This window comes from Ctenopharyngodon idella, chromosome 13 (assembly GCF_019924925.1).
Source record: "Ctenopharyngodon idella isolate HZGC_01 chromosome 13, HZGC01, whole genome shotgun sequence".
In the NCBI taxonomy this organism is placed as follows: domain Eukaryota; kingdom Metazoa; phylum Chordata; class Actinopteri; order Cypriniformes; family Xenocyprididae; genus Ctenopharyngodon; species Ctenopharyngodon idella.
The window spans coordinates 13,157,238-13,172,576 of record NC_067232.1 but is presented as its reverse complement, the minus strand read 5'-3'; the positions used below and the strand labels follow the sequence as shown (position 1 = coordinate 13,172,576).

The 15,339-nt window shown below is 37.7% G+C and overlaps 1 protein-coding gene across 4 annotated transcripts in view; it reads left to right on the top strand.

Annotated features, from left to right (window-relative positions):
• Positions 1-15,339, top strand: part of rtn1a (reticulon 1a) — a 28,476-nt gene that overhangs the window by 8,975 nt on the left and 4,162 nt on the right. The window contains exons 3-4 of one of the 4 annotated variants that reach the window (XM_051917011.1): positions 737-1,645; positions 12,003-12,017. In XM_051917011.1, the coding sequence (XP_051772971.1) occupies positions 737-1,645; positions 12,003-12,017 (924 nt within the window). Of the gene's footprint in view, positions 1-736; positions 1,646-7,314; positions 7,643-12,002; positions 12,018-15,339 lie in introns of those variants that run through there. The other 3 variants (XM_051917013.1, XM_051917012.1, XM_051917014.1) reach the window with 3 other exon arrangements.

Here is a 15,339-nt window from a genome sequence, read left to right as displayed (position 1 = left end):
CGTTACAATAATAATGAATGTAAACAACTTAAAGAGGTCTGACTTGTACCACCTGACTGCTGCAGATTCATTCCGGCGTTGATAGTGTTGCCAGAGAAACTCATAAATCCGAGTCTGAGGACATGAACAGCTCCGGGTAGAGCCATCTTGTAATTACGGTTACGACATGGCGTGAACGCAGCATAGTTTTGTTGTTTTGGTTCAGATGGAATTGTAAAAGGCAGCTGCTGTTAGTTTGCGGTGCTCGGTGACTCTCTCCACAACTCTGCATAGCCTTACGGAGCACGCTGATGACGTGTGATGTCTGCATGAGCAGGGTGCGCTGAGGTATGAAAATATGTCTGCTAAATGCATAAATGTTCATGTAAATACATATGTTGACAAGCAGGTAGGACATCGTATCATTGCATTCGGACCGATTGGACAAACATTTTTTGGTCCTGAGACTTCCACAGAAGATATATGTAATAATATTTGTTTTAATATTTAGTATTTAGACCACTTCTATTGTTGATTGCTTTTTGGATGTGAAGAGAGTTTCAACTTGAATAACAGAAAGTGTTAATGAAAAAAATTGCCTACCCTACCTTTAAAACAAACGTTTCGGCCATTGTCAAGGCCTTCATCAGACATAGTTATGGTGAGTATGATAGATAGATAGATAGATAGATTTTTTTCTGTCATATTTTAGTCTTTCTTGAATTCTTACGTTACTTTCCTCAATACTCTTTTTCAGGTCGAGAGTCTCCATCTGATGTGCTGTTCCAGCCTGTAGGAATGAAGTCTGTGAGCTCCACCCAAGATTCCAGCAGCATCAGCTCTCAACCCAATCTTCCTGCAGCCCAGGACATCAAGAGTTCAGCCAAACCCTCATCCCCATGGGATCAAGACCTTCATGGCAGTGGAGATGAGTCTGGAGATTCAGAAATTGAGCAAGTGGCTGAAGATTCCGATTCACCGACACACGACTTGACATCCAAGACCCCGCCCGCAAAAGGCGGATTCAGTCAAGCAAGCAACCCATTTGAGCAGACCAACTATACACCTGCCACTGATAAAGCTAGTAACCCATTTGACAAGCCACAAACCAACAAGGTCAGTGCTAGTAACCCATTTGAGCTATCTGGGGGTACCAAGATGGGATTTGGTCAATCCAGCAACCCGCCACTTTACAGTCTGTTAAGAGAGGAAAGGGAGGCAGAGCTCGACAGCGACCTGCTAATCGAATCAGCTTCTGAAGAAAGTCCCAAGAGAGAGCAGGAATATTCTGCCCCAAAACCTCCTGAAACATCTTCTCCCGTGACCACAGGCATCACGTCCTCGAAGCCCATCACAACCTCCTGCGCCTCGGCCTCTCCCTTCACCGACCCCCCAGCCAGCACCCTGAGAGAAACAGAGAAAGAAAAAGAGAAGGAAAAGGAAAAGGAAAAGGAGAAAGAAGTGCCTGTTGAGAAGCCCAAGCCACAACCAGAGGACAGCTGGTCCACCAAACCCAGGCCTGCAGTAATGGGAACGTCTACAGTGACTCCAGAGCAGCCCACCAGTCAGGAGAAGGAGAGTAAAAGCACAAGCAGTATTGTGAGTTCAACCACAGAGAAAGAGGCTGATCTGCCCTTGTTACTCCAAAGCTTCAGCAGACAGAAAGGTAAGACGCTCTGCGCTTATTCTTCCTCCAAGCAGTGTTGTTTTATTACCATTTAAATAATACAATAATAGTGTATTGGTAATAATATTAAATAAGGCATTTTTAAATGAAATTAATGCATGCATAATTTACAGTTTCATATAAGAAATATTTATGGGCAGTAATTTTTTCACTTAAAACCCCTATACCAAAATCAATTTAAAATACATTTATTTCATACTAAGTATACTTCAAATCCATTTATTGACATATCACTTAAGTCTTACTGATATAAAATTATAATTAAACTTAATTTGGAGTATTTCTTTATTGCACAATGCACATTTCTTAATATTATGCCTAAAAAGTGTTTTAATATCACTATTAATAAGGATTGTATGAACTTTGTATAATATCAGTCTTTAAATGCAAGATATTTAAAGTGTACCCAAAGTATACTTGCAATAGTTCCACTTTAGCACAATCTAATATACTTCAGTATATCTTTAGTTGGACCTCAGCACTACTTCCACACAATTAAAGTACATTAAGTGCAAAATTAGTTGTTCCAATTTAGCGGATCTTAAGGATACCAGTCTAGTATACCAAAAGCACAGTTGCAGGCCAGGGTATTTTTATTTAGCACATAAATATGTAAAGGTTTTTGTTGTGTACTTAGCACAAAACAAATGTATTTCAAATACATTTTAGTATATTTTTTTTCATTAGGGCAGGTACGGCACAAAATTAATTTCATATCCTAACATTGCTATATAAACAAGGGTGTTTTTAGAACAATTAAAATTAAAATTTAATTAAAATGCTAAAAACAACACACACAACACAACACACACACACACACACACACACAAATCCAAATGTAAAACAAAATCATATTTCTTCCCCTCACCACCCCAATAACTACTAATTTTATTGAAAACCAGAATATTGAATTTTGTAAAATCACCGTTTAATTAATTTAAAGGGGACCTATTTTGCCCCCATTCACAAGATGTAAAATAGGTCTCTGATGTCCCCAGAGTGTGTATGTGAAGTTTTAGCTCAAAATACCCCACAGATAATTTTTATAGCATGTTAAAATTGCCACTTTTTGGGGTTAAGCAAAAACGCGCCGTTCCAGTGTGTGCCCTTTAAATGCAAATGAGCTGCTGTGCTTGGCCTAAGAGGGCGGAGCTTCAAGAGCTCATTCTCTGGTGTTAGGAGTAAGTCAGGACGCACTATAATGTCAGAAACTGCGAAGATATGCTGCATGGAGATAGAACAGGTATAGTTTAGTTCAATTACAGTTATAACTTATATTGTCTTCTTGTTTTTATCCATTATATTAGTACAAGCCAGTTTACCGATGAGATTTATAACGTTTATGTACTTCACACAAAATATAAAGCATCTGTTTTCACTCTAGAAAATCACTGTAAGAGCTTAATAAAACAGTGCAAGTGTGCATTAAAATATTATCCATAAACTCTCTCTCTCTCCCTTGCATTATCATCAAGATACACAGCAAAGTACACAGAAACACTTGTTACGACTAACAGTAAACAAATATATAAAGACCCTATGCCTTTTCGGGTGATGCTTAATAAACTGGTAAACTTTATATCCGTAAATCAACTCCGATGAACTGTAATAAAGTGCTCTCACCTTCATTACTGCCGTATCGAGTATCACTCTGGAGACTGTATGTTTTGTATTGTCCCTTTGTATTGACATTCTTCACAAAGCAGTCCGGTGTGAAATGATTCGTGCCGACATAAACGAATTTCGGTAGAGTTGAGGAAGCATTTTCTTCGAAAACAAAATTAATCCACCTCGTCTTCAGCGGCTCAGATTTAGGGAGTAAATGGAGAGCGCTATGTGGATTAATCCATCCAGCTACAGAACACCTAAAACACTTGGGAGACGTTCTCGTCAGTGCAGCAATGGCGGACTGTGTAAACTCGCTATGAACTCGCTCGGGGCGGTTCTATATTAAAACGGCAGTGTCTGTCAACATTTGTGGGCGGGGCCTGTGGCTTTTGTGACGTCACACTGCCAGGGATCTGGAAACGGTTTGTTTTGAGACACTGCATATGATTTATGGGGATTAAAAAAAAAGGAGGGGGTGGATTTTTATCATTATAGGGTGGTTGTGTACACACACTGCAAACACGCATTTATGTCCAAACACCATGCAAAAGTGAATTTTGCATAATAGGTCCCCTTTAACTCTTTCTCTGCCAGTGTTTTTTAAAAAAAATTTTTAAAGTTGCCAGCCAGCGGCAGCATTTTTGATCATTTTCACAAAACTTTCATGGACCCAGAATATATTTTGGGGTATGAAGATCTGAACTTGCAGTATATCAAAAGAAATAGCAGAGCCTCTGCTTTTAAACAAACAAAAACATTTTATTCTATTCTAGCTTAATTTTTTTTTATATATATATCAACACATCGAATGTGGGTAAATTTCATAAAAAAGCAACATTTTGAACAAAAAGCTGAGAAAATAGCATTTTTTGTCAAAGACTTTGTCCATATTGGATTCAGAATGATGATCAAAACATGGATAGAGTAGATTGCTTCCATCAACACCCCCAAAGCTTCACAGTCCTATACCATTTTCAGGGTCGACATTTCCTTCGGTAATACAGGCAGTTTTGATTTATGATGATTGTGTTATTTTACATGTGCAAGAGTGATGCTTCTATCGCATGTTTCTGTTTTTTCGCCTGTTTTGATCCAGAGATTCTGTACTCTTTAGAAGATGCGTCATACCATATAACCATATAACAGTGAAAACATGGAATATTATGAATATTGTGTTAAACAATGGGGGGCCTTGGAGTCAAAAATGTTGAGATCCACTGCTCTAGAAGATTGCAGGTTTGGAACCCAGCTAACATTATCGCTGTGACTCAGAGAACATCCACTGCTGCCTGACAGCTGTGATGAGAGGTGGTGAGTGTCATGAACTGATGAAGTGACGATGTAGGAGTATCAGCTCATCTCCTGTTTATCACCAAATGGCATCTCTAAACACATTCAGTACAAAAACCATTTTGAATAGATCGTATGATGCAGTATATCACCATAACAGCTTTAGGGCAACACAAGAGGTAGTTTACTTAATATAGGTAATTCAGAATTAAGGTATTTAATAGTATAATCTAATTAGCATATTGAAATTTGTCATGACAGACAAAAGAGTTGTGAGTTTGCAGTCTGTATCGAATGTAATACAATAAAGTAAAATGACATGAACCGCAAAATAATGCAAGAAACGGCCAATGTATAGACCATTCCCCAAAACGATTGACTCTTATGTGCTGGTTCTTTCAAAGAATAGATCAAAAAGCTGAGTTATAATCTGAATCAATCTGAGATGCTATATAATTTACAGCATTAGAGACAATTTCTGTAATGTTTGTAACCGAAATTAACCTTACTTTTTATTGTATTGAAATCAAAATATTATCTGAATCATGGGTTCCTGGATTCTCTGTGTAATTCAGCTCACTGATCTGATTCTTTATCATCATCTCTTTGAAAGTGTCATCATGCCAGTTCAATAATGCTCAGAGGATGCAGTGTTGAGTTGATTTGAGGATGCAGTGTCGAGGAGATTATTGTCACAGCTGGTGTTTTCCATAAAAGTTTAAACAGAAAAGCCTGCTTATGTTGCAAGGACTAATTTGATTAGCTGGTGGAGAGCTTGAGAGACAATGGCTGTGTCACACAAAAATGCAGCCTTTTTATAAGGCATTAAAGAACAGCCAATATTTGTTTAACATCCTGTCTACTAAGATGCCTTTATTTATCTATTATTTTGAAGGAAGCATAGGTTTATGATTCAATGCATTTAAACTAGAATAGCCATTGTAGCCAAAAGCTGACTAAAGCTCACTTGAATTTATTTATTGTTTATGTCTAGAGATCATTAGACATGACATTATAGTCCTTTGGAAGTGATATGAAACCATTTTCATTGTGAAGTACACGCTGCTTGTGAAGTGTTTGACTGACCAGGAACAGCCTCAGACAGATCCACTCTATTCTGGGGTCGATTGAGGTTGAATTAGGCGATAATCTCCCTCTAGTGGTGGGTTTAAACAACTGCACTGTGGCTTATTTACATAACTTCTCAATAACAAAGAACCAGCAAAAAAAGCTCTAGTAATAATGTACCCTCACCCAAAAAGATATCACATCTTCTTCAAACTGTGGTATAGATCATTATTAACGCTTGTGAATTAAATTAACACATCTAAACAACATTTAAAGTGAAATGTAGTACTGAAATGTAGACCCATTAATAAAACTGCAAGCCTTTTGTGTTTATGAACTTATAGACTCTAGAACCAAAACACACATCTCTAAACATGCTCATCTCTGGAGTCAGTCCACCTCGCAGTGTTTACGTGAACCTGAGAGCCATGAAATTGTGACAGCAGTGGGAGGAATGAACATTGTGTTTTGTATTTTGGATCAAGTGGTTCTCTTCAGCAAATTAGACTCTCTAGCTTGTATTTTTATATAGTATTTTATAATCCTCTTGTAAAATGGGGGCAGTTCATGCACATATGATGCAACAAGCATCGTGAGCTGTTTTTCTTCATCATTTTGACTGAAGGAACAGCAGTTGAGATTATATATTAATTTGCTACTTTTATTCATTGATTTCTTATATTACAATGCTGCAGGAAGCTACAGATAAATTGACAGATAGGTTGTATCTGATGTTGTGAATTGCGTTTACACAAACACATATTTCATTCATTGCTTGGTGAGTGAAACTGAAGATTCTGGAATGTTTGAAAAAGAGGTCAACGCCTTTTCTGCAGCTCTCCCGTGGATCACCTGCAGAGGGCGATAGAGACCGCAGTTTTATGCAACAAAGCTTTAGGTTGTTTTTTTTATTAAAATACTTTATTAGAACATTACCAACAGATCGCTCCGGTGGTAAAGTATGTCTTCATGCGAACCGGCGGGGTGTTTTTAATGTGGTGAGATTAAACCATTAAAAGAAACAACGCTCTACATTACACTGCAATTCTGAGACAATCTGGATCAGCACAGATCAGCCTGTTGCCATAGCAACACTGGAGGCAGGGAGCTTAAGCTGTTACCCTGGTGAGCCCTTTGAGAGAAGATGTTATGGGAAACAGAAGAAGATGATGAAAATGAATAAGCCTACACCGAAATCATCGAATACCAGACCTTTTGAAAACATTCACTTTTTGTTTCTCTGTTGTGATGAGGATGTAGGCCTATTATTACTTGTAACGCAGTCTGTAAAACTTATATTTCACATTTAGCCTGCAATGTTCTGGTAAGTATGGAAGCTTGTTTCCGCCACAGAAAAAAAAAAAAATGTTTTTTTAAATAATTACGATTTTATTTTTAAATCTCGCAATTATACTTATTCAATTGCGAGAAAAAAAAGTCAGAATTGTGATATAAAAAGTTTTATTACCTTTTTTTATTTAGTGGCGAAACAATGCAATAGCATAAAATTGCATTGTTTGCGGACACCAAGAAATAAAAATAAAAAAGACTCCACCCATTTTTAGCCGAAAACAATGCCACTGAGGTCACATGACCGTGCTTATGTTTATGTATATGCTTTGTTGGGTAGGGTGGGGCCTCTTTGATCTAATCCCCCCCCCCATCACGCCCCGGGCGCTGCATATGGTACAATCCGCTCTCTGCGGTGGAGGCTGCAGTGTTTACGGTTTCATCCAGCAGAGCGGCAGTTCTCCTTCTTCTTCTCTTTCTCTCGTTCCGTCTCTCTGTCCGTTTCCTCGTTAAGTAGCTGTAGCATCTCTCTCCTCTGCTCTCTTCCTTCTTTTCTGGCCATTCATGCCGTTCGGACGTGTGAGATAGTGGGTCTCGGGAATACATAAGATCAGCGAAAGGGAAAAAAGAAAGACGACAGCAGCGAGAGAAGCGACAGAGGAGGGGAAGACATGGATAAAGGGAAGAAAGAGTGCGCCTGGAGCTGCTGGAGAGGGCAGGGTATACATATTTCATGTTTGTCTGTGTAAAACCGTATTTTATGGTATTCATTTTACAACTCCATATTTGTTTTGCGTATGTTATGCCATGAATGTGAGTGTGTATTAGGTTTTGCGTTTTACGTGAAGCCTCAGCTTCCTCTCTGTCTCTGCGATGGTGGGACAAAGAGAGGAGAGGCAGCTGTTTTGGGATGAGGGCTGGCAGGTGGCCTGTCTGGTTCATAGTAAATGCTGATATGCAAACCCCGCTGTGTCGTTAGATTAGGCTCCGGTTTCCATGGTACAGAGTTCAGGCTGTTTTTATTTTCAATAGCGGTTACAGCAACGCTAGATGAGGCTGTCGCTATAGCAACCAGGTCACACCCATCCTGATTACATCATTCTCTTCAGGCATCCATGATACCTGGAGAAGGAATGAGGGAGAGGATGGAAGAGAAAGGGGTTGCAAAAAAGAGAGAAAGACAGATCTTTTTAATAGAGAAAAAACAGGAAACGTTCTCTAGGCTGTTCCAGTGGAATGACAGGCACATTTTAAAGGTCCACCCAGATAAAGGGAGTGCAGACATGGCAATTATAGATACTGCATTGTGTGCGTGTTAGCCGTCTGTGTTTGCTACAGTATTTGTGTATGGTTGTGTTTAAAGCTGAAATTGTTGTCTGTAACAAGATGAAAAATTAAGCATTATAGTTGGCCTGACAACATTCTCAGTATTAGACAGTCTGGGTGGTTGCTATGGCGTCTCTAGTTGTTTGCTAGGGTGTATTAGTCATAGATAGTCTTCAGCAGATGATTTAGCTAAAATAACACAAAACAACAACACAACGGCGTCAGCTAACACCATAGTAAAAGAAGAAACATTAAAAAGTACCATAGTAAAAACCTGTAATATTGAGTTAATACATACCTGTGAAAGGTTATCCCATTTCTTTGAGAATTTAAATCTCAGTGGTTTTTACAGTCGGAAGCTGCGCAATGTTGTGGCATCATTGATTCTTACTGTGAGTGACGACACGCTGACGTTTCAAGATGGTGCTGACGTGTCTGGAGCGGTCAAATATGGCATCTTCTACACATACATATGGTTTTAGTTAGTTGCTAAGTGGTTAGTCGCTGGCCAAAAAAATAAAAAATCAATTTTTCTGGTGCCTATACATCTGCAGGGCCCTTTTTAATGTATGTTTACCACTACAATACATATCAGGGCCGTAACCACTATAGGCATTGAGGGGGACAAGTCCCCTCTAATTAGAAATGGCAAAGTTGTTCTCCCCAATATTTGATATTCTTGATGCTGCTCTGCTGCATTCCATTACGCAAACAGTTTAAAAAGTTACATTTAAGCCTGGTCAACCTCAGCAGCCTGAGACGACCAATCAGATAAAAGAAGGCGGGGCTTATTGTTGATTGAAGACTGCTGAAGACTAGTGCAAATTCCAATGCGACACTTTAGTTTTTACACTGAAAGGGCGTGGTAAGATGTAAGTAGCTTAAAATTTAATATTTGACAACTGTTTTACGATAGATATGCTCAACGACCCATAGTAATAACAGTGATGCAAACTACTCAGCTTTTTTATTATGGAATTTCGCCATTTTGAATTGAAAATATGCTATCATTTGATCCATGCCATTCATAACTGAATATGACAAGACAAAAAACGTTTAACCTTTTTGACATAGACATACTAATAAGAGTGAATGTGTGCATACTAGTGCTGTCAAATCGATTAATCGTGTCCCAAATGACATACTATACACTATGAATGTATACTATATGCACTATATATTCAATTGAATTTTATAAGGAAAGCTGTGACAGTTGTGCGTGAACTGTCCAACATTCCACACATTTTGGGACACACGTGCATATTTTCTCTTTACTCTTAATCACAGTTTCTCTATATTTATGCTATTTGTATGACATCACATTTTCCCTGCAGGACTGTATGACATCATTGAAATCATTTCTTGTTTTTGATGATTCATATTGAACTCTCTAAACCCCTCTAAATGCATTCTCATGCACAGAGAGAAAACATTCAGTGCTGTATTTTTAAAACCACCCACAGACCTGAAGTCGATGTTTCTGTTTTATTTGAACTCATTTATATACATTTTTCTATACTAGAAACTTCAGTAATTAAACTAAAGCAAGTAAATCAAATAATTATTCTAATGTGCTAATTAATGGATCTCTTCCTGATTACGCTTAACAAAACCACTGCGGAAGTTTGTACACAATGCATTAGTACAGTATCGTTATTTAGTTGTGTCTATACATATAGAAGCATTCCTGAAAATTCAGTATAATAATGAATTGTCAAGAGTAGCAGGGAATCGGATGTTTTTCTGCCTCAAATCATCTTGACACATCCCTTCCCTGTCACATGATATGTGTAACCATTAAATGAATCATTAGGAACATATATTCCCTCTAGATTTAAATTATCGTTGTATCATTTGGTGGGGCTACTAACCCTATCCACTTAGATTCCATTTCCTGTTTAGCTCTGGAATTTCCATGGCGTGTGCAATGCTTTTGATTATTCTTACATATTACACTTGGCTTGCAGAAAATTGGATAGGTTTTTTTTAATATTTTGCATAGTTCTTTTATTCAGATTAGGAGCACAATGTACTGTATGAGTACCAGGATTCTGATTGCAGTAACTCTGTCGTCTGGGTCACCTATTTTTGAGATTTATGTGTCAGCAGCCCAGATCGTTAACCAATAAGCTACCACCAACCCTAATTAAAACTTAAACTGGCACAAAAATGTGACAAAAACATCATCGTTGGTGTGGATTCAGTGAAGACTGAGCCACAGGTAGCTTGTTTTAAAGGGATTGTTCAAACAAAAATTAAAGTTCTATCATCATTTACTCACCCTCATGTCATTCCAAACCTGCATGTCTTTCTTTTTTGGAACATAAATAGATTGTTTTTGTTTATACAATGGAAATCAATAGTAATAAAAGCTGGTTGGTTACCAACATTCTTCAAAATATCTTCTTTTGTGTTCTGCAGAATAAAGAAAGTCATACAGGTGAAGGCATAAGGCAATGATGACAGAATTTTCAATATTTAACTTTTATATTTAATGTTTAACAGGGTGAACAAAGACAAAGTGAGTGTGGCCTCAGGCCAAATAAAATGCTCATACAATATTAAAATGGTGGAAAATAAAGTGTCTAATGGAAATATAGTGCAGTAACTCAATATGCTTGGGCATTGTGAAGGTCATAAGTTCAGAGTTTAAGGAGGTCACACATGCTCCCTTTCTGGTCCAGGATGTGTTTCACAGCTTAGCGTACTAGCATAGCATAGCGCTAACTGATTAAGAAAACCTCTTTTGATTTGCTAAAACAAAATATCTAGATATTCAGCCATTTTGAATGAACATTGAGGCTTTCAGTGCCAATTGAGTGCAACAGTGCCCACTTTCACAGCAGCCTCGGTTTCAGAAGTATTTTTCCCATTAATTTATCCTATTGGGACTTTTAAAAAAGTATTTAAGAGTTATAAGCTATGAATTAAACCAGTCAGCTATATTACAAACTTTGAATTGAAGCAAAAAAGTATTTGAAAACAGGACAGAAAGACAAAGGCTTTAATGAGAGAAAGAACTGCAGTCCTATGGAGCATTGTGAATGACATAATTTAAATAATTACAATGGAGAAATATAAAACTATTAATCCAAAACATGTTGATTATGTAAATATAAACAATATATTTTATTTATTTACAATATATATATATATATATATAAAATGTAATTGAAATCAATTCCCCTATGGAGAAAATGAATGAGATTTTTACTTCCAGAACTCCACAGTAGCACTCTATATTGGCCTTTGCCCGTGGCAATGACCTTTCACTCAGGAAGTGAATAGTTGGGTATAAGATTGCCCTGGCTGCCAAGCTCTCTGATGCTATAATTACACTCCGACATTTAAACACCAGCACACATGCACACAATTACCCCCCACCACCACCTTCGTATTTTAAGCTGGCCCCCTAAGCAATGTGTGTAAGGGAAACTGGAACACTGTATCTATAGCAACTGCTGCTGCCCCCTTTCTTTTCTCACACACACTTGCCACATAGGACGTATGAAACAAGATGGATTAATTAGGTTCTGTGATGGGTCACAAATAATTCTGTTTTCGATTGTGTTTTTGTTCAGTTTGAACTATTTGTCACCCGGTATGCTGTGTGTCTGTGTGTGTGTGTGTGTGTGTGTCCATTATTAGCCAATGGTAGTATGAGCCGGTCCCCCTCCCTCTCATTCTCTGCCTTTCTCTCCTTTTGTGTGCTTTTTCACTCACTGTCTCTCTCTCTTTTTCTTGCTGTCTGCAGTCATGGGTGGTTCAGGTCAGTATCTCTCTCTCTCTTCTGTTAGTGTTGGTGCTTTGGTGTTTTGACATCAAAAACCAGGGGCCTTTGTGAGAGTATTGTTTTATGAGTCTATAGCAATGGAGTTAACTGTAGATGTCACCGGTTTTGATGGATAAGTGAATTCGGTGGTGCTGTAGTGTCCACTGTCCATATGTGATCATAGAGCCCATGTTAAGTCACCTAACTACTGTATATACTTAAACACTAGTATTATTAGTCTACATTAGTTAAGTCAATGATAAAAGGTGTGTGTGAGGAGAAAGAGTGTGAGCGTTGCTGTTTTTAGTCTTGTTCTATTTAAAGAGGCGGTTCACAGAAGATCAGAGTAGGAAAGTGTATCATTATCAAGGGTTTTATTTTAATAATTCTGTTAAAGTTTTTTTTCTGTTTAACATTGTTATTGATGAGATACAATCAGAATTAAGAATAATTGATAGTGTATGCAGCTCAGTCAAATCTGAAAACTGCACTTCATCTTGGACTTGGATTCGAGCAAAAATCTCGAGATAAAAATGGCCGATATTTCTGCCCTGCTCTAAGCTCTGCCAGGCTAAATTTAGCCCAGTGGGACCAATGGGAGAATAACACAGGGGACTACATATGTCGTGCACATGCTAGAGTGTGACAGACCATCTTCCCTGAGTGTGTAACAGTTTCTTCCAAAGGTGTAAAAATATAGGTGTAAAAAAAGAAAACGCACATCAGCTACAAGGAGCTCTCGGTTGCCACAGAGACTGAAGAGATGATTCAGAGATCTCAATCTGCTGGTTCGCATGGCAACAAGTTAACAATTCTACTTGTGTCGTCTTTGTGATATTTGAGCAAAGATAGAAAGGTGAAATGTTTTTCCTCCAGCGGCCAGATAAAAAAGACCTGGTCTTCTTAAGGGCTTTTTTACACTTGAAATAGTTAACCCTGGGTCATTCTAAATCCTGGGTTATCTTGCTTCAAGTTTCACCCAGGGTTAACAATTAATCCCGATGTTTCACACTGTACATTCCTAAACCCTGGGTTAACGTTCTTGTTTGCGGTGTCAGTGTCATTGATTGGATGAATGCAGCACGTGACCTGTTTACATAAAAGTTCTAGCATTGCACATCCTAGTATTGCCAACTGTACTATCGAGTTTATACTGAATGGACATTTTTGACTATAAAGGTAACAATGAAATGGTTTATTGTTTATACGTATTCAATGCACGGTGTTTCTGTGACAGTCCAAAGCACGCAAATATATGAGTACCTGATTAAATGTCTGTTGCTAGCTGTAACATTCTAACACCGCATCATTTCACACTGTATAAGTTTGCCACCACAATGAGGGGTTAACACTGCAAAAGTGGTGCTAAAGTCCTGCTCTGGAGCAAGGTTTCATAACCCTGGGTAAAAAGCGATGTTAACCCCGCTTCTAAATTAAAAGTGTGAAACGTTCCTTTACCTGGGGTTAAAAGCAGTGTTTAGAATGATGATAACCCGGGGTTAAGGGCAGTGTGAAAAGCCCTTTAAATACCTGCTTGAAGCTGGTCCACTATCTCACACACTTGCATTAAACCTGCTTGGTTAGAAGTATCATAATAATTAGAAAGAACTTGCATACAAGAACGCAAAGAAATGTAAATTCTCTTTGACCAAATGAATGGATCATAGCTGTTATTATATACTATACGGTAGTGTATGTGTACTTTAGCATGGCTAGAATGCCATATTGAACAATCAGCATACAGGACTAACATACTAACAATCTCTGCATCCAAATATAACTATATCCCTACTAAATATTATATGAAAAGCAGTACGTCAAATTAGTAGTACAGGACGTTAGTTCTTCATCAAATGTAAGATAGTCAGATTCAAAACGAAAGCAAATATAAGCTCCAGAATGTCTCTTCGAGCAGGAACAGTGTGTTCTTGACCTATAATTAAAGTTATATTTGGTCGGCGAGTGTGCTTGGTTTTAATCTCTTTAGTGTATATATTGTATGCTCAAAGACTTTCCCAATGATGATGTAATTGGTAGATGGCAGACGTGCATAGAAGAGAACGGTGGGACTGATTTGTACAGTTTGCATGTGGAGGATTGTGTGATGTCTGGGCTGGTAACCAAAAGCTTTGAACCCTGCAAGGGGTGATCCTTGAGCAAGACAGTGAACATAAGGTTGCTTCGAGGGGGATTACTCTTGTAACTTAAGATGGTACAAGTTTATAGCGATGTTGCAAACATAAATTCAACTCCCTTGATAGAGTGACAATAATTTTACCTTAGATTAGAAGAGGTTTTGCTTCTTGTCTTGTCATTTTACATGGTTATGCTTTACCATATGCAAACTAAACCTGAAATTTTAAAATGAGCAGGTTGTGGTGGCGTAAAAATTTACAACCTTCATTCTCCTCTTCATTTCATTGCTATACTTCCAAAAGTGTCCATTGATATATTCGCGAAGGCATATAGTTCACTGTGTGTGTGGTCATTACAACACTTCTGATAACATGACTATTTGCACTGTCTTAGCTAACAGCAATAATTAACCCAGTATAGTGTGTACACACAGATGGTTAGGGTTAGATAAGTTGACAACAGGTGCTGTGAGAGGTAGACAGGTGTGAACTGATAGCCTCAAGGTTACGCGTTTCCTCTTCATGGGAGGATTGCTGTCAAATAAAAAAAAAGCAAAATAAATGTTTTAAAATTGATTTTCAGATCTGTAAAAAGTCACATCTATGGAAATGAATGAAAGTAATAGGAATGTCTATTTTGAACATACATTTCACAGCTCTAAAATATCAGTCAGAAATTGTTCTTTGTAAGTGCTACCTCTATTTAAATTTATTTTGTTTATATGAAAAATCTAAAAAAAAAAAAAAAAAAGAAAAAAAAAATGATCGGAAATGATCAGAAAGTGTCTAAATTGGGACTCATTAATTTCTAATTGCGTAGATTATTCATATTTATATGGACAGGAGAACTTCTTACAAAACATTTCCGTCTGAATACATGGATAGTGAATGAGACCCAATTTCCTAATTTCGTTTAGTAGTCATGAGTTAATGGCCAATACTCCCTAATAATAATAGTGATAAGCATAACACAAATACTAAACAGCTGCTAATTTGAGAGATGTCTACATCAGCATGTTTTTCAGATCATAATTTCTGCACTAAAATATAACAATTGCAAAGAAACTTACATTCTGTGAATGTGTAGACATGATGCTGACCAATCAGGTGTATGCTGTAATATTTATGGACAAAAGTACATAAGAAATGACCACTGGATTGAACTCTTGTTTTAACTGTTCTAA